The 26003-nt window shown below is 41.1% G+C and overlaps 2 protein-coding genes across 8 annotated transcripts in view; one reads left to right on the top strand and one right to left on the bottom strand.

Annotated features, from left to right (window-relative positions):
• FAM219A (family with sequence similarity 219 member A) overlaps positions 1 to 11650 on the bottom strand; it is a 58880-nt gene extending 47230 nt beyond the window's left edge. Inside the window, exon 1 of one of the 6 annotated variants that reach the window (XM_079113281.1) lies at positions 11262 to 11650. In XM_079113281.1, coding sequence (XP_078969407.1) covers positions 11262 to 11288 — 27 coding nt within the window. In that variant the 5' untranslated portion in view covers positions 11289 to 11650. Of the gene's footprint in view, positions 1 to 11228 lie in introns of all 6 variants that reach the window. The other 5 variants (XM_079113284.1, XM_079113279.1, XM_079113282.1 and 2 more) reach the window with 5 other exon arrangements.
• A 210-nt stretch (positions 11651 to 11860) lies between these two features.
• Positions 11861 to 26003, top strand: part of DNAI1 (dynein axonemal intermediate chain 1) — a 64702-nt gene continuing 50559 nt past the window's right edge. For both annotated transcript variants that reach the window (XM_079113251.1, XM_079113250.1), the window contains exon 1: positions 11861 to 12079. In XM_079113251.1, coding sequence (XP_078969377.1) covers positions 12053 to 12079 — 27 coding nt within the window. In that variant the 5' untranslated portion in view covers positions 11861 to 12052. The remainder of the gene's footprint in view (positions 12080 to 26003) is intronic.

Genomic DNA, 26003 nt, shown 5'->3' on the forward strand with positions numbered 1-26003 from the left:
AGAAGTTGTTATAAACACCTGCGAGGGCAAAAGCCTAGCATAGATGCCTCAAAGACCAGTGGAGAAGTTTAACCTTGATGTAGAAGAGTTAAGTCCCAGGTTGTGAAGAAAATATCCTGAGCTTGGGAGTCAGGATACCCATGTTCTAGTCTAGACTACACCAACCTTCAGCAGGGTAATGGCCAAGACTATTTACCTTTCTGGGGCCGTCCTTGCATATCTATAACATGGGAAAAATATTTTCCTAGTCTAGTTCACAAGGTGGTTCAGGTGCTCTGGAAACATCTTTTCATCTCTCTTATAAAGGAATTTAAGGGTTAAGGCCATTGTGCTTTACAAAAAGATGATGCAGTAGGACCAATAGGACAGGTAAAATAGAGAGCTTACTTCTCACTGAAGGAAAAAAAAAAGGATGCATGAAAAAGATGGTATTTTTGTAACAGGTCTTGGAACATAGGAAAGTTGGCATTATAGAAACTAGGACAGCACTCTTCATGTTAAGTTCCACAGTGGGATTTTATTTTTTGTGCTGGTAATTGGACCCAGGGCCTCATATATGCTTGGGAAGTGTTCTACCACTGAGCTACATCCCAAGCCCTCACAGTGGATTTTTAAAAACATCTTTATATTGCACACACACAGAGCCATGTTTACTGCTCAAATACTATTCTTAGCTCCTGTTTTCAAAAGACCATGGCATTTTACAAAGAGCACTGTTTTACAGGTGTCCTGGCCTCTGATCCAGTTTAAGAACTGCTACACCAGAGAATGGGATGGCGGATAGGATAATATTCACACTTTCACCCACTGGCTCTGGTCTCCTCCCTTTGAAGCCATAGGTAACACAAAGTTTAACTTCATTATCTTTCCTAATCCCAGTTCTTTAGGCATTTGAAAACCTTACAATGCTTCCTTTGAGACTGTTTATTCATAGGCTGAACTGTCTCAGTTCTTTCAACTGTTCTCACATGATGTGGTTTTGACTCCTTTCATTATTTAGTCACACCTCTCTTGAGTGATATAAAGCACAGAATTCAGGGCTTCAGATAGTGCTGACCAGTAAAGAAGAGGGCAGACTAGGATCATCACCTCCTAGGACCTGAATTCCATACATCTATTAATGAAGTCCAATAGCACATTAACTTTCCTGTTGGCTGTTATGTAGTAGTCTTTCCCCCACCCCCACTCCTCCTGTAGTACTGGGGATTGGACTCAGGGACGCTTTACCACTGAGCTAGATCCCAAGTACCCATCCACACCTTTATTTTTAAAATTTTAACTTAAATTTTATTTTTGCAAGTACAGGGGATTGAACCCAGGGCCTCGTACATGCCAGGCAAGTGCTCTACCACCAAGCCACATCCCCAGCCCCTTTTTTATTTTTTATTTTGAGAAAAGGTCTCACTAAGTTACCCAGGCTGGCCTTGAACTTATGATCCTCAGCCTCCTGAGTAGCTAGGATTACAGGCACGGTGCCACCAAACCAAGCTAATGGTCTTACATAAAGCCTTATGTGCACTGAAACACTAGCTATCCAATCATATAGACTCATGTATATTCTATTTAAACTCTACCTTGCTAAATTTGGGTAGCTTTTTTGTTTTAATCTCAGCTATCTTTCTGAGAATAAGAGTTATATTACACACATATGATATAGTTCCTAATAAGTATTAACACCATCTAAGTAGCCCCAGTGGACCATTACCTGTATTGTCTGTCTGCCTAGCATGAGGTGGGATTCCAGGTTTTTAACCTTTGATTTTACATTGCTAAAGCAAAGAGCTACCCTATTTCAAATATGTTTTAAGTTCAATATAACAACAGGTACAGTCATTAAACATTATCATGAAATCTCAACTGACCATAATAGAAGTATAATATCAATATTATGGATAGGGGCAGCTCTACAGCAATCTGTGCTGATCAAATCACATGGAGGGGTATGTGTTCAATTTCAGGGATGAGAAACTTGAAAGTATCCACTAGGGTAGCTAGGATATTATATTATATTATTATTATATCTATTTAGCCTGTGGGTTGGGGAGATTGTTGAGGTTTTATGCCCTATTGTAGGGACTGGCATCTGTAGTAACTGATGGCTTTGTGACTCTTCCTGTGGCCTACTTCTACTTGGCCTTTGGTCAAAGGCTTACAGCTTCATTTTAAGCATAGCCAACCATTCATATGATATTCATGAGATCTTTTCCTGAATCTGCCCCTTTTTCCTTCTTAACTATTTAGAAGAGTCAAAGGCTACTCCTTCTCACCTGGCCCATCTATCTCCAAAGGATTATTAACTTTATATTAATTCATTCTTCAAAAACCAGTGCTGAAGATCAGGTTAGGAAGGTCAATTTTTCTTCATTAATTTCTTAAAGAGCCCTATCATAAGAATCCATACCTCAGTGAAACAGATTGCTGAGCTGGCTAACATCCTTAAATCTCCCTTTCCTGTGTTCTTTGCTCAGGATAACTATGATTCAGGGCTGCCAGGATGGCAAGCAGAACACTATAACTGCTGCTCCTCCTGCTGAAGATCATGGCAGACATGGAAAAATCAACCACATCACTATTTCTCATGAAACGAGGACTCTGCTTCAGAATCCTTGACACAATGCTCTAGACAACTACTATTAACTAATAGGCATTTGTATAAGGGATAAAACCTACTTATAATCTATGCTTTATGTCACCTGTGGAGGAGGGTATAAAATGATAATGTAGGAATGCCCCTTAAGCTTGTTGTGAACAGTGAATGATACTACAGATGAAATACTGAGACAGCTCTTAAATGAGGAATTCATGTTTCATTTTAAATTTCCATTGAGTTAGGATTTTTTCCTGACAAGATGTTTGGAATATAATCTTTATTTGTTGCCTGTGAGAACACAAAAGGACAGGGACAGCCCATAGGTAAAAAGAAAAACAAAGGCAGGAGGTAACCATGCTAGGAGTAAAAGTAAAGTTCAACATGGTTAAAGTATACAGTATATAAATTATATCTTAATACAGCTGTAAAAAAAAAAAAAAAGAGGGACATGAGAAAAGTAAACTCCCTTAGAAATATTATCAGAAAAACAAGGCTTAGTACTTGCTTCTGTACCTGACCAAAGTTTACTTAAGAACTTCCTAACAATGGCAGTAAGCTCAAACCTTAAAACAAATGAACATCTCACTAGAGACTAGCACAGGGCAAAATGGTGTTAATTATAAAGAGGCTCTAAAGAACGGGGAAGAAAATAAATCTAGACTGGATCACAACACAGATTAATTTCTAAGTCAGTTTTCCAAAAAGTATTCCATGAGACACATTGATTCTGGAAGATGTGAGCTGATGTAACATGAAAAAAGGGTCTGTAGTTAAATACGTTTAAGAAACATTGCATTAAACACAGTTGAAAGTGTTTCTGTATTTTAGGACTTCTGGGAGCCTTTAAAATGCTAGTTGAAACTGGGAGTAGTGGCTTATGCCTGTAATCCTAGTAACTCAGGAACTGAAGCAGGATTTCATGTTTGAGGTGAGCCTTAGCAACTTAGTGAGACCTGGTCTCAAAAATAAAATAAAAAGTTCTGGGGGTATGGCTCAGTGATAGAGGAATTCGGTTCAATCCCAGTACCACCACACACACACACACACACACACACGCGTGCGTGCGCACGCACCAAAAAAAAAAAAAAAAAAAAGGAAGAAAGAAACAGCTAGTTGACATCGTGGTATGATAGAATATATAGTGTTTCCCAAAGGAATTTGTCTATGGAGCCTCTCCAACCCCATGAGGTATTCCATAAGATAAATATTCCCAACAATATACTATAGGAAAAGTAGATCTAAGCCATGCTTGGATAAGGTTTTCACCAACTCCTTTATTAGGATAAAATTCATATGGAAATTATAAATCATTTATAGCATGTACATAATTATATTTAAGTTAACTAGTAAAATATGTACAGTTCTCACACCACAGTTTGGGTGCAGTTAATTCGGTAAATGTTAGTAAAACTAAGTAAAATTAACTCAGTTAATTAAGTGCACTTTAAGATTTGAGTATAGCTCAGTAGTAAAGTGCTTGCCTACCATTTGCAAGGCCCTGGGTTTAATCCCTAGCACCAAAAAATATAGTGCCCTTTTAGGAACTGCTTTAGATAAATAGATAAACTGGACTCTAAGAGAACCAAGAATACGGTGACCAAAGTGAACCAAATCAGGCAAGGAGCCACAGCAGTTGGGTTTGTTTTGCCTGGGTTGTGGCCTTTTGTCATTCTTACACTGCTCAGGGCTGGGACAGTCATTCAGAAAACACCCTTCGTGGCAGTTAGTCCCCTCTTGCTTGTGCACGTAACCACATACCTTCATCAAAGAAACTTATTATTGACTCTTAATAATCACATCCAGGGACTGGGGTTGTGGCTCAGTGGTAGAGCACTTGCCTTGCATGTGTGAGGCACTGGGTTTGATTCTCAGCACCACATATAACTAAGTAAAATAAAGGTCCATTGACAACTAAAAAAATTCTTTAAAAAATCATATCCAAATAATCTTCAACTTGACATCTCTGAATGACAATAATAACAACAAACAGGAACACATTTGCTAGAACTAGCTCCTAAGACTGTAGCCTAGGGGAAAACTCCTACAGCCCTGTTTATACTCCTTCTCCCAGGCCAGACTCCCTGCCTCCATCCTAGAGAACTTTTCCACTCCAGAGTTCCTCCCTATATCCCAGAAGCTCACTTGGCTGCCCCACAGCAAGGCCTTTGGGTCATGTGCCAATTTCTGAACTATAGAGCAGAGCCCGATCCAGAGTTTTTCCCAGCTCTGCCTCCCTTCCTTCCTTCCTTTCTCCTACCCTGAAAGTCAAATTCCCACCAAAGACTCCTTAGGAAACAATGACTTGGACTCTCCTGAGTCTCCTGAGTTGAAACAAGTCAACTTGTTTTCTTTAGCCAGAACCTCTGGGCATTTGTCTTAGCTTGATTCTCCCCTTCCCACCTTCTCAGAGGTTCCCTGTACCAGTTTTCCCACGCACTGCTGGAAGGTACAAGGCAGCTAAGCCCTAAAAGTGTTTTCGATGTTCCCTTTCCACACATAAGTCTCTATCTGTCCTTTCAAGGAGGGAAGAAGGTTCCTCAGGTGAATCAGGTCTAAGTAAAGAAGTCTGTTTTCCATTTCTGTTCACCCTAGGTTATATGCAGTCAAGGACAGCAGGCATCTGAGGCCTGGGAATGACTCAGCCTGAATCCCAGCTATCATGGAAGCACCTGCCTGCAGAGGCTGCACTAAAGGCTGTTACCTCTGAGTGATCTCACCCCAGAAGATAGCTCCTTTGGCACACCTTGTTTGGAAGGAAGTAGCACCCAGTTTTCTACCCCAAGCCCAACTTTCAGGTGGTCTCAGAAAAGGCAGATATAAGTACTTTTTCATTCACTCTTATAGATAATGCCATAACATACACACACACATAAACACACACACACACACACTAAAAGAAATCAGTGAAAGGGCCAAAAAATAAAACCATAGGTTTGACTAGAAAGATAGTAAGAGCCCCAGCCAGAAACTGCAACATAAAACACTCAAACAACAAAGGATTTTATTTTTCCTTCATCTAAGTGCTGCTGAGGAAAAAACAAAACAAACAAAAATAACAAAAACTCATTATGGTCTTGTTGCCACCAATTCTCCTGCATTCAACAAAACAGAGGAAAAGTATTCACTGGCAGGTGAGCACATTTCCCAGCAGCCCTTTTGAGGCTGTGGGTCAGTGCCACTCTCACATTTGGTTTGATCTGGTCTTGTCTTTTTCCCTCCAGTACTGGGGATTAAAACCCCAGGGCCTTGTACTGGCTAGGTAAGTGCTCTACCACTGAGCTACATCCTTGGCCATTTTGAAATTTTTGATGTAGAGTCTTGAAATATTGCTGAGGCTGGTCTTGAACTTGTGATCCCCTGTCTCAGCCTCCTGGGTAGCTGGGATTACAGGCATGCACCACCACTCCTGGCTCATCTTTGGTTTTCTAGAACGCATAACCCCAAGACTGTACCTTCAGCAGTGGAGCACAGGAAAACAGCAGCCTTCTCTGCTATAAGCAGTCTTTGAGGCTAAGAGGTCCATGGGCCTCCAAATCTCCTGAGGTGGTAATGGCCCCTTCCTCTATCCAATGTCCACACCAGAAACCTGGGAGGCATCCTTCACTCACGTTCCACCTCTAAACAGGTACCATATCCTGTTATAATGCCAATATCTGTGTATCTATCCCCTCCTATCTCTCTGCTTTCTCTCTAGCATAAAATTTATCATCTCTTGCCTGATTATTACGTACACCTCTGTATTAATTTTCCAGCTTCCAATCTCATTTTCTCCAACCCCTCATTCACCACTGGAGTGATACTATGAACTCAAATTTGATAGTGCTATTCCCTTAATTACAACCTTATATTCATTCCAAATGTATTCTTTTATTTCTTCCTCCATGCCCTTTGCCTGGAATTCCTGTCCTTGCCTCATCTTGTTGGTCGGCTAAAGCTTCTAGTCCTTCTCCAAGAGCCAGTTCAGCAAGGTCTCCTCTGTGAAGCCTTTCCTAACCACCCGATGAGGACCTATCTCATTTGCCTTTGGTCCTAGTGGTCTGGGTTCTTCTTTTGCAATGCTTACTACCCTGTAGTGCCTCAATGTGTTCTATACTGGGATGCCCCTGGAGAAGGATTCTGTCACTGTGCCCTGGACAATACCTAGCAGAAAGTAGGTTCTCGTTAAGCAGTTGTTGGATGAAATAAGGGGCTGAGGACCTGAGGAAGCCTGATCCTTATTTTGCGATAGAGGAAGTTAGGGAAGGGTGTCTTCTTTCCAGAAGCCTGACAAATACTGTTGGGCCATGAGCCATATGGACCCACTAGGAGAATCTACACTTAAATTGAAAAGTCAACTGACTATAAGGAGGTGCCCAGACCATAGAATACCTGTAGGCCAATTTTCCATAGTGGCTACTGCTGTCTTTATAATGTTCTCTCTGCCACGTTCACCAGCTTCTATGGGCCACTTACTGCATTATCATTCTGACCATCCCCATCCCTCAGTGTCAGAGGCAATAAGGCCTGAAACTCCTTGCCAAGCTCCTATAGTCACAAGGCAGAACCTCAGCATTCTTTACCTTCCAAGGGAGTTGTCACCCTCTCTTGGGAACACCCTCCATTGATCTCCACCCTTTTCTGACTTGTATCTAAAAATTTTGCTGTCACTATTCAAGCCCATTCATCCTTCTGGTCATCCATTGGAGAGATCTGACTTGTTTCTGTAACTTTAAATTATCTGGAACTGAGAAGAGACACAGCAAATAATCATGAACTAAACAAATGAGTTAAAGGATAATCTAGTTTCAGCAAGGCCAGACAAGCATTTCTCACAAGAGTGCAGAGATCCAATCTGTTGCCATATGGCATTCTTTAAGTATCTTTGGCCTCTGAAAGCACCAGCAGGGTGTTGCCTGACACAATTAAGTACTTAAAGGCTCCATTTGTTTTTCTTACAACAAATCTCTTCCTCCCAACTACAGCTAAAGACAGACTACGCAGCTCTACCAACAGGTTCAGCAGACAAACAGGACCAAAGAGCCCATTTCTTCCACTGCTACAAACAATAGCCCAACTGCTCAAGAGAAGACAGGAGTTTCCCTAGTTCAGTGGTGGTATACGGCTCAGACACAGAGCTGACCATACAAAATGGGCCATTCCAAAGTTTCTTGGGGAGAATCTATACTCAGACATACTCAAGATTGTCTGGGAAACAGACACAGCAGGAGCAGATCCCAGGGAATAGGTCATCAAGAAAAACTCTCATTTCTTTCTTAAGGAGAAAGGAAGAGACCCTGGGGAGTTCAGGGATAAGCCCAGGCCTGGTTCAGCTGCTGAGATGCAGCCTGACCAATTAAATAATTGGTATGATGGGGAAAGGAGGGAAGCCACTCCTTTCAGGCAAACTGCAGCCCCAGGGAGGAGGCTCTGGGCAGCTGCGGCAACTTAGCAGCAACAATAGGGCAGGGATCTCTTCCTCTTCCTCCCACTAGCTGAGAGCTAATGCCTAAATTAGCACCTTGGAAACACCCAGATCTCCTGGTTGCTCCTTCTTGCTCAGCTCCTGCCACTCCCCCAGACCTCCTTTTCAAGTTGAGTTTCTCTTTCAAGTAAAAGAAGAAGAAAAGGGAAAAAAGTGATGCCTCCTCCTACAGCTCACCTTTCCAAGTAAGGAATGGCCTCTAGATTCTTCCCACCACTATGGGGTAGAGGAGGGTTTTGATGATAGAGCCCAAATAACTGGCCTTTATGGGTACTGTAGGTCCTGAAAGGGGCAATGATGTTGACACTAGATTGCCCTGTTTCCCTTGGGATTTAAGGGGCAGCAACCTCTCTGCCTTCAGAGGGGGTTCACACAGAAAGTGAACAAGAGAAATAAACCTTCACCAAACTGTGAGCTCCAGAAGGACAGGGCCATATCTGTGCCTATGTTACTAACCACTTCTGATATCTAGTGTAGTGTCTGAAACAGGGTAGATGCTCAATAATTATTTGGAAAATCAACTTGCTAAATCAAGGATACCAGGCTCTATGATAGTCTTTGGAAGAGAGAATGGGGAGCTACTGTTTAAACTTCAAATGCATAGTGTCTTCATTTAAGTAGAAAAACAGTCCATGGAAAAGGAGAGACTTCCTGGAGGTCTCCATAAATAATTGGTAATAAATAAAACAGATCACAACTGAGTCCAAGCCTGCAACCCTAGTTTTATGGTCTACCTGAGTACCCCTAAAGAGTCATTTTACTTTCTGTTCTGCACTTTACCTCTGTGGTATGCTTCCTGATTCCTTATGCTCCAAATGAAGGCTCCTGGGGAAATGCATACAAGACTCTGCTGGTCTCAACAAAATACAGACCATAATCTGGGGATGGAAGTCAAGAAGGAGGGCAGTGTTTATGACCTCCAAATGGGGGATGGCTATATTGCTCTTTCTATAAAACTCACTCAACCTCAACAAAATATTCTCTTGCAGAATATTTTACTTGCGTCTTCAAGAAAAGGGTCTGCTAGTAGCTACAACTCTTCTAAGTACATTCTTGTCACAAATACGTCTACTTCAGGATCACACAGCAGAAGCAGCTCAGGAGTCTCCTACTCAGATAAATCACTATTAGGAACTTCAGGCACCAGGCACAGTGGTGCACATCTGTAATCCCAGAAACTCAGGAGGCTGAGGCAGGAGGATCACAAGTTTGAGGCCAGCTTCAGCAACTTAGTGCGACCCTGTCTTAAAAATAAAAAAAGGACTGGGGATATAGCTCTGTGGTAAAGCAACCCTGGGTTGGATCCCTAGTATCAAAAACAAACAAATGAACAAACAACAACAAATATGAGTCAATAACACAGGCGCAAGGGACAACTGAGAGATTCTGGTGGCCTTGTTCTTTCTTCCCTTTCCTTGTACAGTTACTACTGCCCTTCTCAGGAACCCCAAATGGGAGACAAGAACCAACTCATTGCTTCCTTCTCCTGATTTACTTGAACCTCCCCCTCTTTCATTCTCATTCCCTTTAGATTCTTGATTAAAAGCTTAGAGCTGGAAAGGTAAGCTAGTTTGACAAGCAAGACTGGCTGAATAGAGAATCCATCAAGGAAAAATTTCCTAAACCAATCCAAAGTTCTTCAAGTTCATGGGAAAAACTTCACTCTAGGATTTTCTGGCTCTGACATAATTCACTGATGGCATCAGGCTATGGAAATGTCCTGCACCATCTCTTTCCTTTTCTTAGTTTAATACTGTACACTTCTGTAAAGTTTCTCTGTTTTGGTATCTAGAACTGTCTAAACCATCACAAAAGGGGGGAAAAAGCCACTTATTTTCATTCACTTCCAATCATTAGGTGACCACTAATAATTCTATCATCCCCAAAAGGCATGGCACAGAGGTGGTCATGGGTCCCTGCCAAGGCCCACCTTGGCAATAGGTAGTGAGCAGATTACTTGCCTAGGAAGCCATAAAGTACATCCATCAGCCAGGGGCTGCCTGTCCAATGCCAGAACCTGTTCCTAGCCCACCAGCTGGAGGAGACTTAGGGAGGCCCAGAGCTTCAGAACTTGGAGAGCTCAGCTCAGCTGTATCAGAGCGCAAAGAATAGGGCACCCACACCTTCAGGTGCCTGGTCTGCCCTGCCTCCTTCTAGCTCCTTATGGCTCAGGCTCCAAGGAGGAGAACACCAAAGGGCTTGAGAGTTCTCTCCTTCCCGCTCTCTAGAACGGCTGGCTAGGCCTCTTTGCTTCCTATCGGGGCAGACAGGTCAGTCTAATAGATTCCCAGGCAATGGACATCCGGCATGGTCTTCTTTAGGCCTGGCCTTCATAAACTCGCGTCACCCTCCCCTTCTATCTCTTCGGCGCCGGCAGCGATGACATCATTCCTCCCTGACTCCGGGACCGCGGACAGGAGGCAGGATCCGCTCCCAGCAAAGACTCCAAGCACGTAGGCCTAGGATGACTGGGGCTCTTGCGAACCAGTGGGCACAGGCCGCTTCGGCGCAGCCCCATCTTCTCTCCCATCCGTACCAGGGCGCTATCGTCTGCACCCTTGATTCTCCATCTCGCCGCCTCACACTCTCCTTCCTGATCCCCTAGCCTGGACTGCCTGAGCTCCTCTTGGGAAAAGAACTGAATTCCCAGGTCCTGCACCGACTCCCTGCCCCCACCGGTCCCTGGCCATGGCTCAGCGTTCCTATCCTTATTCAGCGAACCCGCGGGCAGGCCTCTCCTCTTCTAAAAGCCTCTCTTAGCTTGACAGCTCCCTCCCCCTCCCTAAGCATCTCAGGCCTCTAGGGCTAAATGCCTCTCTACCTCCAATCTCAGCCCCCAGGGCCTATCGCGGGCGGTGCTCCAAGACAGTTCCCTTGCTATCTCCCTCTATGGGCCTCTAATAGCGGTGTGCACCATTGTGCCCTCCTCGGTTCCATCCGACGGCGTTCCGCCTCCGCTGAGGTTGCCCTCCGCCAGTGCGGGTCCCCTTGAGCGCACCCCACGTATTCTCCGGTTTTTTTGTCCTGCAAGTCTCCCTCCAGCGGCAATGCGTTTTCAGGGCCCTTTGCCCTATCTAATGACTCCCCATCAGCACAATCCCCACGGCCTGATTCCCTCCCTCCCCCTCAGGCGGCGCCTCCTCCCGGCCCTGGCCTGCTCGCTGCCCGCCCCCTCACCAGCGGCTGCATCTCCGAGTGCGCGGTGGGCACCTGGAACCGGTCGATCTCCTCCATCATGGTGCCGGCGGGCGAGCGGGCCAGGGGCCGGGCGCGGCCAGGGATGCCGACGGGACCGCGCGGGGCGGCGGCCCCAGGAGCCCGGCGGGTGGTGCAGACTAGGCCGCCCCGGACGAGTCGGGCGGGTAGGCGGCCAGGTAGATAGAAGGGTGGACAGTGGGCGAGAGGTTCGTGGGCGGGCTAAGGCCGGCGTGGTTCCGTGGGCTTGCCTAGCGCTACCGCGCTGTGGCCCCACAGAGCCGCAGGTCTTGCCTCGCCTCCTCCTCCGCCGCCGCCTCCTGTCAGCAGCTCAGCCACTGCGGTGACTCGGCAACTCCACTTCCGGGTCCGGGACACCGCCCGGATCTGGCATTATTCATGAGAAGGCGGTGTCTGGGCGTCCTAGCCCCTCCCACATGCAGGAGTTCCGAATGAGCCGGGCCGCCCTAAGCATTATTCCTGAGAGGGCGGGGCTTATGGAGCCGGAGGATCCCTGTGTGCCCTGCCCCGCCTTCTCCCTGTACCGGGAGGTGGTGCCAGAGGCGCCTGCGCCTTGGCTGCCGGTCGGTTGCTGGGTAACCGCGTCAGGGAGGAGCCTATTCTATCCTACAAGGACACTGGACCCACAACGACGGCTATCCCCCAAAAAACCTGCGACTGGGAATTGAAGGGGAAGAAAGTTTGGATTTCCTGTGTGTGATCGAGGAGACGGACAAATTTGTCCTCAGGCGAGAAAGCGTTTAGTAGACTTTCCAGGAGTTGAGGTGCTTCCTGTTTCTGCGGAGATGCCCCCGAAACAGCCTCGTAAGCAGGTAATGCATATCATGACCTGCCCTCTTCTGGTGGCCTCTGACCTTCGCCATCAGTGACCACTGACCCTACTTCTTCCACGGATCCCTAATCTTCTTTCATCCGTTGCCCCCTAACCTTCTCTCCCTGGTGACTCCTGGCCTGTGCTCTCAAGGACCTCATACTTTGTCCTGTTCTCTCTCACTAATCCTGTATTCCTTTCCCAAACTTCCCCCAATCAGCGTTTTAAGTTCTTTCTCACCTTCCTCACCATTCCAATCTCACCCCACTCACTGCACATACCTTTCCTGACCAGTCTGTCCTACTTGGCCCTCATACCCCCACTTCCACCAATCCCTTCCTCACCGTCCCACATTTCTGTCCCAAAAAGAATTATTTGTCCAACTCTGCTGAGTTCCCAGCACTGGGCTAGTTTTGGACAGACCTTGCTATGAGGGAGCCCACAGAGGGGATGAACGAGACATGGAACAGGAAACCCAGAACATTATATGCAGGAGTTTGGTTTAGGTTTTCTGTGCTGAGACTTGTGAGGAGGGAAAGGTCAAACAGAGAGAAAGAGGAGACCCTTTTCCCATCCCTTCCTTTCACACACCACTCTTTTGCACATGTCTTTCTTCCCCATGAATCTGGTCTTCTCCTGTAACTCATTCAATCCATGTAGACATTATCTTGTTCCCACCTGGGCAGATGTCATCCCTTCTTACAGGAAACCCAAGTCACCCTTCCCCTTAACCTGAGCACAGGGTTCTTTCTTTCCCAGCATCACCACAGAAAATAAGGTAGTTCTGGATCCTCCAGGAATCCCCTGAGGTATAAAGAACTCATTCACTCAGTCCTTCAGAAATTGCTAAGTCCTTTAGGATTTACCACTCTGGGGCTAACATGCAGTTCCTAGCTTTGTAAAGCAGGACTTCTATTAATTTATTCTAAATTTACCACTCTCAAGCCCAAGTATATTGAGGTTTGAAGAGTAAATCTGTGTCCATGCTATTTATGATTTTATATAATTTGATATGGCTGCCTCTATATAATATGTCTCCTCTGCTCCTTTCATGGTTTTCTGTAGCAGATGGACCTACCTTTCTTAGATCTCTGCAGCCATGGAAGGTGACTATTCCTGTATGGCTGTGCCCTAGTTTTATGTTGAGATTGAGCTGTGCTTTGAAGCTCATGTCTGTTCTTGGGTCAGATGACCCCTAATTTATAGGTAGTTTGTTTTCAACTTGACATTATTGCGTTCTGGTTACACACAATAAAATGAACCGTTTTAGTTTGATATGTTTCAAGTTTTGAAAAAGTTATGTATAAACCACCAGTCAAGATGGAGAATATTTCCTCTATTCCAAGAAGTTCCCTGTACTTCACCCCAGTCAGTTCTCTTTAACCCCCAGCCCCATTGATTGACTTTCTGACACCACAGATTAATCTTTTCTGGTATCTTGCAGTTTGGGTAAGTTTGGGGACAGGTTTCTCCAGCCCATTAAGGAAAACATTAGAGAGTAGAGAGAAGTGATAGATAAAAGGAGAAAACTGGGTCAATGGGCCCTGTACACATCAGTACTGTCCCTTGGAGGGAAAGGTTATTTTAGTACAATGTAAGTATTGGTGTGTAGAGTGTGAGAGAAAACTGGATTATGATAGAGTGTATTTATCACTATCAATTTTCAGTGAAGGCTGGTTTGGTTCAGTGCTGATTGTGGGACAATGTGGAGATGTTTGAGATGTCCTTGTGTCCTGGGAACTCAGTGCAGCGGAGGTGACAGAACACAGGCATACAAAAATAAGGAAGGATGGGATCTCTGGGACTGAAAGGGAAAGAGGCATGCAGGTTGGAGTCACAAAAAGGCTTCAGGGAATGAGGCAAGTAGGACTTGGAGTCCTACTGCAGTAGTATGGGAAAATCAGGATTGGTGTGTTAGGGGACAGTGTAGAGTTTAAACTCTATTTCTTAATGTCACTCTACTGACCAGACCTTTTAGTGACTCCTTGTTACTCTCAGGATAAAGTCCCAAAAGTCAAACTAGCTTGGTATGGCCTATAAAGCCCTTCATGGCCATTACTACTCATCTGACTTTAGACCTTACCATTGCTCTGTAAAAATTCCACAACCCAGATACTGAACTGCCCTTACTGCCTTCAAAGTAATATCCACACTCTCTTATTCTGGGCCTTTGAAACTGCTATTTCTACTACCTGCCTGGTATAGTCTTTTCTGTCTGTGCTTCACCCCATCCTGTTCCAGATCTTCTCTTCATCTCCTGTTCATCCTTCAGGTCTCACCTGACCTTCATATTCTCCTACAAGGGATTAATTCTCTTTTAAGGTTAGGGTGATGTTTCCACTACCCTGTAAATTCTGTCATGGCAAATATCAGATCTATCTTCTTGTTTATTGTTGATTCCCCTGTACCTAGCACAATGCATGAAATACATCAAATTCTGAATGCATGAGCTGTTCTCCAGAAATTTACATCTGGGGTGTGCTTCAAGGATAGGAAGGAGTGAGCCTGGTATGAGGGATAAAAATAAGGGGGAACCTAGTGGGAAATGAAATGATAACAAGGAAACACACTGTATAAGCATGTTTTTCAGGGTTCATGTTTGGGAAATGATAACAAGGAAACATACTGTATAAGTATGTTTTTCAGGGTTCATGTTTGTATTGCCTTTGTAGTAAGTCTGTGAATGATTCAGACTTGAACTTCATGTATCCCTGGCTTAAGAGCTGGGTATTGGAGACTAAGAGGTTAAAAAATATTCATGATGTAAATATTCATTTTCATTCAATAATTTATAGAGTACCTACTCTGTACCAGATGCTATATACCTGGGTGATAGAGTAAGAATCAAAACAAATAAAAATCCCTGCTTGTGGGACATGGTGGTGTACATCCATAATCCCAGCTCTCAGGAGACAGAGGCAGGAGGATCACCAGTTCAAAGCCAGCCTCAGCAACAGTGAGGCACTAACCAATTCAGTGAGACCTTGTCTCTAAATAAAATACAAAATAGGACTAGGGATGTGGCTCAGTGGTTGAGTGCCCCTGAGTTCAATCCCCCATACACCCCCCAAAAAAGAAAATAAATAATATATATATAGTATATCAAATGGTGTTAGGTGCCAAGGAGAAAAATAAATCAGGAAAGTATAATAGGAAGTTCAGGGAACCAGAAGACTATAATTTAAATAGGGTGTCAAAGAAGTCTTCACAAATATGAGTAAAGACCTGAAGGAAATGAAAGAGTTAGGTATTTGATATCTGGGGTGCAGGTGGGGAGCATTCCAGACAGATGGCATAGAAAGTGTAAAGTTTCTGCTATACATGCTCTGGATCAGCAGGGAAGGGAGGGGGAAAGTGGCAGAAGATAAGGTCAGAGAGGTGCATCCCTCTACTCCACAGAGTTAATCAAATAATCCATGGCATATTAAATTGGTCATGATGGAGTTTCATGAATCATAATTTGAAATTAAAATGCATGAATGTCAGGCACTATAAACCATGACCAGCTCAAAACATCACTGGTAATGCCCCAATAACAAAGTGTCCTTCCTGAAAATTGCAAGAATGCCAACTGGCTGCATGTGTACATGTGCAAGAGGAGCTTTGCAGCATTGCCAAACATTGCCTGGCAGCCTGACTTCTTAGTAGAAAACCAAATTAGAGTCTTCTGTGAACTCCAGTTAAAAGCTAATTTTAGTTTATGACTAACAAATTTTAGTACCCCTTTATAACTCAGTTGGTTACCATAAAAAAAAATCAAAGTCTGGAATTTCGCATTATTTGCCTATAAAAAAACAAAGAAAAACTTGCATTTTGGATCATTTTGTGGACTCCCTAGAGGCCCCTTTGGGACACAACTTTTGGAAATATCCATCTAGATGAAGGGTTACTAGAATAGGGGTGAGGGGGGGAATTGGGTGCAAAGCCAGTAGAGAATTTTGGATAATTCAGAAATTTTGAGTCTGGTAATGGGGCCTGGAATTCACAGAAGGAAGGACAGGAGATGAACAGAATCTAGGGGAAGTTGATGAGTTTCTTTATGTCCAGAGTCACCTCAGTGTCAACCTAACACCTATCTTTTTTTCAAGTTCAAGGTAGAATCTTTTTCCCCTTTACCTCCTAAATATCTCTCAAATTAAACCACTGCTACCTTCCTGACCCAAACTACAATCTTCCCTCACTTAGACTGCTATAAAAACCTTGGAAATGGTCTTTTCCTTATCCACTCACGCCTTTTCCAGGCTGTCCTCTACACTACATTAAGAATGATCTTTTCAGGGCTGGGGGTATGACTCAATGGTAGAGTGCTTGCCTAGTACATGTGAGGCACAGGGTTCAATCCTCAGCACCACATAAAAACAAATAAATAAAATAAAGGTATTGTGTTCATCTACAACTAAAAAATATTTTTTTAAAAGAATGATCATTTCAAATTGTCAGTCTGATTATGCCATCCCCATTCAGAACCCTTCCATGACTTTCTATTGCTCTTAGGATAGGGTCCTACATGGGCTGAGGCCTTCATGATCTACTGTCTGCACATTATTAATACTTGGTACATGCCAGGTACTTGAATAATAATGGAAGAAGGCTCTTGTGCTTATCTCTAAACTTTAATTGGTACCACCCTCCCCCCCTCAATACTGTACTTCAATTCTATGTGCTATTTCCTCTTTCTGGAACACTCTTCATACCCTCCCTCACAAATGTACTGACTCATAAGATTTCAGCCCTGACATCAATCCCCACAACTAGTTCCCATGTCATCTGCCTTGTTATTGAAGATAGGGTTGAGGTTCCTTTGTTATATAATCTCACTGATTTATGTTCATTTTCTTTTCATAGCAAGCATCAATGTTTGTAATTATTCACTTATTTTTAAAATTATTTGATTATTGTATATCTTTCTCATTACATTATGAGCTCCATAAGAGTGAGACTTGTGAATTATTTTTGGAGGGTGGCTACTGGGAATTGAACTCAGGGGCACTAGATCACTGAGCCACATCCTTAGCCCTATTTTGTATTTTATTTAAAGACAAGGTCTCACTGAGTTGCTTAGCACATCACTGTTACTGAGGCTGGCTTTGAACTGGTGATCCTCCTGCCTCAGTCTCCCAAGCTGCTGGGATTACAGGTGTGCACCACCGCACCCAGTCATTTGTGAATGTTTTTGCTTACATCTGTATTCTCAGCTCCTAGCATAGCAGTTATCACATAAGAAATTCTCAGAGAATGATTGATCATTGAACAAATGATGAAAGATGGTGGAGGAGGTAGCATAGGGTGCTGCTGTGGAAGAATGTGATGGGGTATCCTAACACTGATTCTTGGAAAATCAGGGAAGACTACTTCTGAGAAGAATAAAAACATTTAAGGTTTGGACAGAGGAAAAAGTCCAAAATGGAGGATAAAAAGATGCAAGCAGGAAAATAAGAAGACAACAAAGAAGAATAGTGTCCTAGAGGCCAAAGGAAGAGTGAGTGGTCAGTTGTTTCACATGCTTCTAAGGTGTCAGTGACAATAAGCTCTAAGACATGGCCACTAGATGTAATAATTAGGAGTCATTAGGGACTTTGGAAAGAACAACTTCAGAGGTAAAGAATTGAGCTAAGATATGGCAGTGAAGACCATATGGGCAAGGACTTTTTTTTTTTAAGATGAAAGCAAGATTTGAATTTATTAAATGCTGAGGGGGAAGGGTCTGGATAGAGAAAGAAGTTGAAGATAAAGGAGAAAGATTAAATTTTGACTAGAACCAAGACTCTGAGGAGGTGGGAATGGATCAGTTGTGGATAAAAGGAACACTTTGAAACAGAAGAAGAAAAAGAATAGATTCACATGATGATAATTTTGAGGTTTAGTTGCAGGAAGTTGAGAGAGTTTTCTCTTCCCCTACTAGTATTATGGAATTCCTTCTGGAAGTGATAACTAGAAAACAAATTTTGCCAATGGCTGTTCCATTTTGTTATGATTACAGTCATGCTATTTTCAGAGTTATGGTCTGAGGTTTGTCATGCACAATTATCAGATTACAAAACAGCTGTGAGCATTTGAGACCAGAACTTGGTCTACTCCCCCATGCACAGTGGAGCCTAGCACATTGTTAGTACTTGGTACATGCCAGGTACTCGAATAATAATGGCAGAAGGCTCTTGTGCTTATCGCTTGGCTTTACAGCCTGCAGGCTGATGCTAAAGAGTAATGTTGCTTCTCTGGCTCCAGCTGTGAGCAAGCCACATGAAATTGTTTTCTGCCAGTTAGGAATTTGTATGGCATGTTCAATCTTCCCAGTTACTACTCAGTTATATGGAAGAAGCAAACAAAGGACACAGCTGTTGATCAAAGTTTAGTTTCATTGCTTTGAATGAAATAAGTGTCACAACACTTTGGAGTCACTGAATTCTAGTTTATATGATGAGTTTATGTCCTCCATTGATCTTCCCTCCTAGATTCAAGAATCCTGGGAGAGGGGACCAGCTCAGCCTTGCTTCTTCCTTAGCTGTCATCCTAGGACCTGCTTAATAAATACTAGATGAATGATTAATGACTTAAGTGAATTAGCTGATGAGTGACTAAATGAATGATGGAAAGATATGTACTACAATACCCTGAACACTAATTTTTCTTTCTGGGCCTACAGAAGAATCAGCTCTTGCCTCTTTCATCCTAGTAAAAGCAAATTAATCCTGTTTATTATGTAGGGAACCTACCCCTGGTGTTAAGATTATTTTCCTACTTTTATTATTCCTACCTCACATCCATTTTCTTGTTTACTTATTATTTCAATGTGTCATGTATTCAGCCTCAAATTTTGTTTGGGGGGACAAATTGGAGTATGGATAAATAAAATAATATGCTGATTCTTGGTTAGACACCTGTTTCCATGCTTCTGTGTCCTTGTTAATGATTTTGTTCCCTCTACCCAGAAGGCCTAAGTCTTCTTCACTCTTCTTGTCTTGACAAACTCTAAAGCTCAGATATTCTTCAACTTACAATAGGCTTACATCCAGATAAATGTATCATACATTGAAAATATTCTAAGTAAAAAACTCATTTAATTCACCTAATCTACCAAGTATCATAGCTTAGTTACAGTATATTGTAGAGGATTAGTTGTTTACTCTTGGGACAGCAAGGCTGACTGGGAGCTGTGGCTGGCTGCTACCACCCAACATTTTGAGAGCATTTCAATACTACATATTGATAGCCCAGGAAAAGATCAAAATTCAAAGTATGATTTCTGCTGAATGCATATCACATTCACCCTATTGTAAAGTTGGACAATCATAAGCTAAAACATCAAAAGTCAGGGATCCTCTATATTTTAGGTATGCTCACCAAGTTATAAAAAACCAAAGGTTGAATGTTTTCCCTGATAAGTGGAGAATGATATATAATGGGGGTGGGGGAAGAATGGGGGAACTTTAGATTATGTAGAAGGAAATGAGAGGGAGGTGGGTATGAAAAATGATGGAATGAGATAGACATCATTACCCTATGTACATTTATGATTACATGAATGGTATGAATCTATATCGTACACAGCCATAGAAATGATGTATCCCATTTGTGTACAATGAATCAAAATGCAGTCTGTAAAAAATTTAAAAATAAATAAATAATTAAAAAAAAGAACAGAAGCTAACTCAAGTTACCTCAAATAAAGGCATATTGGAAAACTAGGGATGTGTTTATAGCTGGGGTTCATTCTGAAACTGATGTAGGGACCAATTACATGTATCTTATGGCCTCTCTACCTCTCTTAGCAACTATGTTCCATTCCTTATTCTCATTTCCCAACCAGCCAGCTTTCCCATAGTCTTTGCTCCCTCATAACTTTAGTGTGTTTTCAGCTCATTATGGCTGCTCTGGTCTCTCTCTACCTCACAAGCATTTCTATCAGTATCTCTGTCATACTCCCAGTTCTGTCTGTGGTCCTGGTTCAATCTCTTAGGAGGGGGATCTGATTGACCATAGCTTATCTGTTCATGCTAGGGTATGGCAACAAAGAATAAGATCCTAAGGCTCTCTAAGCAGTCAAAAGTTGTGAGCAGGACATTTTTCCTTAGAAAGAGGTACTCTCTTTCTTTGGCTCCTCTAGCACAAAATATAATCTGCTTTATTCTAAAGTAACTTCTGTATTGTTCCTAATAAATCTCTTTCTCATGAACTGTGCAGGGAGGAACCTCAGATTTCCTTTGGTCCAATGTCTTCATTCAGGATTGGTATTTACATTACAAAAGGTTTCTACCCTTTACAAAAAAAAAAAAAAACCCTTTACTGCAGGGTTTAAAAACTAACATGTTTCTGCAATGAATTCTAAAATACAGCATATTTTATATGTAACTATTACAGATATTGATATAGGGAACTTATATTCTGGCCATGATGAAGCAATTAGTAGTGGACTTGCTCACCCACTGTAAACAACTACACATGTGGACACAATATAAGAGACAATTGGTTTTAGGCATTGGACGACAGACAACACAGGACAGCTATTCCTGAGGGGAAGAAAACACCCAACACTAGTCACATATTTACCCTTTCTCTCTGCCTAGAGATAATTTCTTGATCATGGCTCAGGGAGACATCGCCAAAGTAGAGCATGATAGTATCATTGAGATAACCCAGCTGTGGAATGAACAGGCAAAGACTTTAAAGCTACTATCATAAATATATTTACAGCTGGGCATGGTAACATCTGCCTGTAATCCCAGCCACATGGGAGGCTGAGACAGGAGGGGCACCAGCCTTAGTAACACAGCAAGGTCCTAAGCAACTTAGTGAGACCCTGTCTTAAAATAAAAAATAAAAAAGGCTGGGATGTAGCTCAGTGGTAAAGTGCTCTGGGTTCAATCCCTAGTACCTCCCCCTCCAAAAAAATAAATAAAATAAACATTTATAGACTTAAAGAAAATATTGTCTTAATGGGTAAGTAGAAATATAGAAAAAAATAGAAAAATGAAGAATTTATTGGGTGGGACTAACAGCTGAATATGAAAATGGATCCCTGGAATTATTGAATTTGATGATCAGAGAGAAACAATTTGTTTTGTTTTGTTTCATTGGTGATACTGGATATTGATTCCAGGGACACTCTACCACTAAGCCACATCCCCAGTTCTTTTTATTTATTTATTTATTTTGAGACAGGATCTCCCTAAATTACCTAGACTGCCCTCAAACTTGAAATCCTCCTGTCTCTGTCTCCTGAGTTTCTGAGATTACAGGCATGTACCACTGTTTCTGGCAAGAAACAAGATTTTTTAAAAAGGAGACTTAGTGACCTTTGGGAAAATATTATGTATGTATTCAGATGTATGTAGTTGGAATACCAGAAGTAAAAAGAGAAGGAGGAAAAATACTTGAAGAAACAGTCATCAAACAATTTTCAAATTTGGTGGAAAACATATAGAATTTTTAGAAGCTCCATGAGCAACAAGCTGGATAAATATGAATAAAACCATGTCTAGGGTTCCTCACAGCCAAACTACTAAAAAACAAGATAAAAATAAAATTTTGGAAGTAGCCAGAGAAAAATGACACATTGCATATAGGAACCAATGATACAAATTATGACTGACTTATCATAAAGTTGGATGCCAGAAGACAATGGAATTACATATTTAAAGCACCGAAAGAAGTTGTTGTCAACCCAGAATGCTATGGATAACAATAGGAGAATGAAATAAATACATTTTCAGATATACCAAAACTGGGAGAATTTGTCATCATCATAAATTTTGGGTAAAGAAAAAAGACTAGATTTGTCTTCTATTTTCTTAAAAAGACATACGACTGTTTAATGAAAAAGCAATATCATTGCTACGTTTATGTAGAAATAAATATGTGACAACAATAGGGCAAAGGATGGAATAGTGGTGGTAAATGGAATTATAATATAAATTTATTACATTGTGAAGGGTAAAGTGGTCTAATATTTGTTCTTGGTAGACAACAGTAAATTTAGGATACATATTATAAATTTTAGAATAATTGTACACTATGTGCACAGACACACATACACAAAATACAAAAAAAGCACAGGTAAAAATCCAATACATAAAATGGTTACTAAAAAATTTTGGTTAATACAAAATTATGCAGAAGATGAACACAATCAGATGGGAAAAAATAGAAAACAAAGAGCAACATGGTAACTATGACCATACCAATACCTTCATCCAAGAGTCAGAGTTTATTGGCTTCAGAATAAAATAGCACTCAGGTGCAATGGTGCACACTTGTAATCCCAGCAGTTTGGGAGGCTGAGATAGGAGGATCATGAGTTCAAAGCCAGCCTCAGCAATGGCGAGGTGCTCAGCAACTCAGTGAGACCCTGTCTCTAAATAAAATACAAAATAGGGCTTGGGATATGGCTCAGTGGTTGAGTGCCCCTGAGTTCAATCTCTAGTACCCCCGAAAAAAGAATAAAGAGTAAAACTCAACCACATGTTGCCTACAAAAGATGTAGTTTAAATGTAAACTACACATGGAAAGAAACATAAGTAAATAGAAAAAATACATATGCGAAGGGCACGTGTAAGTGGTTACCATTATCAGACCAAGTAGTATTCCCAGAAATAAATAGGAACATTTTATAATGATAAAAAGTCAACTCAAGAGAAAGAGATAAAATCACAAAGTGTATACACTTATGAATGGAACATCAAGATATATAGGTTAAGGGTTGGGGAGATAGCTCAGTTGGTAGAGTGCTTGCTTTGTAAGCACAAGGCCCTGGGTTCAATCCTCAGCACCCCAAAAAAAAAAAAAAAAGATATATAGGTTAAAAACTGACAGAACTAAAAGGAGAAATAGAAATATTCATAGTGATAGAGATTTTAACACTCTTCTCTCAGTAATTGAGAGATACAGGAAGTCTGAACAATACTATCAACCAACTTGATCTAATTGACATTTATAGAATATCACATTGAAGAATTGAAGAATGAAAATTACACCTAAGAACTGCAGAACATTCACAAAAATAAACCATGTATTGGGTTATAAAATAAGTATCAATGTATTTCAAAAGGTTAAGCTCTTACAGATTTAATTCAATCCAAGTTCAACATCCATCCATGACAAAAATGAATTTCAGCATACTAGGAATGGCTTGAACAAAATGAATTATATGATCTCTTAAAAATCTCTAAATATTTAGAAATTGGGGACTGGGGCTGTAGCTCAGTGGTAGAGCGCTTGCCTTCCATGAGTAGAGGCATTGGGTTTGATCCTCAGCACCACATAAAAAAATAAACAAATAAAATAAAGACATATTATCCATCTACAAATACAAAAAAAAAATTTTAATTTAGAAATTGAAGAATATACTTCTAAATTACCTGAGTCAAATCACAAGGGAAATTAAAATATTTTAATTGAATGGTAATGAAAATCTATAAAAAATTATGGAAGTGTGGCTAAAGTGGTGCTCAATAAAGATGCTATCTTGGAAAAGAAGAAAGGTTTAAGACCAATGTTTTAAGTTTTCACCTTAACATAGAAAAGATAAGAAAATTAAACCTGAAGTGTAGCAGCAAGATTTATTCATTGGTTTCACTTATTTCATTAATTAATTCATTAAACCATGAGAAAAATAATGGAGAAAATTAACAAAGCCAGAGGTTGGCTCTTGGAAAAAAATAATGAAATTGGTAAAACCTAGCAAGGCTTATCAAGATAAAAAAGTAAAACATAAAAGCCAATATAAGTAATGAACAATGAGATATCACTACAGATCCCACAGGCATTAAAAGGATAATAAAGGGATATTATCAACAATCTTATGTCGTTAAATTCCTCCCCTTAGATGGAATGGGTGAATTTCTTGAAAAACAATTTACCTTAACCAAAAGAAGAATTGGAAAATAACTTATATCTATTAAAGAAATTGAATTCATAATTTAAAAATTTCCCACAAAGAAACTCAAGGTGCAAATGGTTTTTCTGATGAATCATATCAAATATATAAGGAATAAATAACACCACTTTTATTTACTGGGTCCAGTGGTGCACACCTGTAATCCCAGCAGGAGGATTGCATACTTACCAATCTGGGCACCATAGCAAGACCCAAACTCCTAAACAAACACCAATCTTACACAATCTTTCAGAAAACAGAAGGTAAGGAAACAAAATCTCAACTCATTTTATGATGTCAGCATAACCCTAATGTCAAAATCAAAATTATTATACAAAAAGAAAATTACAGTCTGACATCCCTCAGGAACATAAATGCCAAAAATCTTCAACAAAATTTTATTATATCTGTTTCAGCAATATATAAAAAATAAATATCAGACCAAGTGGGTTTTCCCCAAAACCACAAAGTTAATTTCACATTTAAAAAATCAAAGTATTTCTTCACATTAACAAAATAATAGAGAAAAATCATATGATGATGTCTCAGTAGATTCAGAAAAATTCAATGACATCCATCCACAAAAGATTGCTATAAAGGTCAAATGGTAGGGCTGGGGAGATAGCTCAGTTGGTAGAGTGCTTGCCTTGTGCACTGGGTTCAATCCCCAGCACTGCAAAAAAAAAAAAAAGGTCAAATGGTACTATATACTCAAAAATGTTTAGTAAGCTGAAAGACCTTAAATAAAGGCAAAGTATTTTTCTTGTTATTCCTCTGTTATGACACCTGAGATTTACAGTCCTTTCTGACAAGGACATCTTGGGACCTGGACAACACACTTTTCAGTTATTCCTTGTGTTTTCTCAGAAAGGGACTCAATTGCCTTGCATGGCAGACTATGGTGGAATAATAAAATGATGGCAACCATAAAATCTACTTTTCCACTTATACTTGAGGGCTTACTGTGTACTGTGCTCTGAATGCGTGTTCTGTATGCATTGTTTTTTACTTTATTCTCACAGCAATTCTATGAAAAGAGAAGTAATATTTTTTTTCCACTTTATGGATAAGAGGATAAGGATTAGAGAATATATTGCTCAAGGCCTCATATATAGTTGTGGCAGAGCCAGGAATCCAGCTGTCTTACTCTAGAGCTCTGTCTTTTAAACTCTACGCTGCCTTGCCTCCTGCAGCCTTATCTGGAAAGGGTCCAAAGGAATTGGCTTCTGTCCTCCCGAACTTCCAGGGAGGCATGGGGCTAGGCTTGTATTTCCTTTTCCTGATTCCTAAACACTGTGCTAATGTTACATTAGTAGGAAAGAAAAACATCTTTTGCTGTACTTAGTTGATTTTTAAATTCTCAATTAAGTCAAATTATTGAAGTAATGCATGGTCACATTAAAAATATTAAAACCAAGACAATGAATATAAGGTGAACAATCTTAGTCTCCTTCTCCCACAATTCCCTACTCATACTGCCTGTACAAGACCATCCTCAACAGGTTCTGTATTCTCTTCCAGAAATTTTTATACATATGCAAATATACAAACACATGTGTTCTTAAAGTAAGTAGATGGCAGATGGGTCTCTATTCCTGTAACTTGCTTTTTTTTTGGCAGTGCTGGGGATCAAACCTAAGGGCCTCACTCATGCTAGGCAAGCACTCACCACTGAGCTACACTATTAAACCCGTGACTTGCATTTTTATTTAACAATGTGTTTTGGAGAGCTTTCCATAACAATAGAAGAAGGTTTTTACCTCATTCTTTTATTTTTTCAATAATATACTATTTTAAAATTCATTTTTAATTTTCTTTTCTTTTCTTTTCTTTTTTTTTTTTTGGTACCAGGGATTCTTAACCTCTGAGCCACATCCCCAGCCCTTTTTATTTTTAAGACAAGGTCTTCTAAGTTTCTGAGGCTGGCTTTGTTCGTTTTTGTTTTCTTTGGTGGTTCTGGGAATTGAACCCAGGGCATTGTGCATGCTAGGCAAGCACTCAACCAACTGAGCTATATCCTCAGCCCCCAAATTTATTTTTAATTGGCAAAAAT

The sequence above is a fragment of the Sciurus vulgaris genome (assembly GCF_902686455.1).
Source record: "Sciurus vulgaris genome assembly, chromosome: 15".
In the NCBI taxonomy this organism is placed as follows: domain Eukaryota; kingdom Metazoa; phylum Chordata; class Mammalia; order Rodentia; family Sciuridae; genus Sciurus; species Sciurus vulgaris.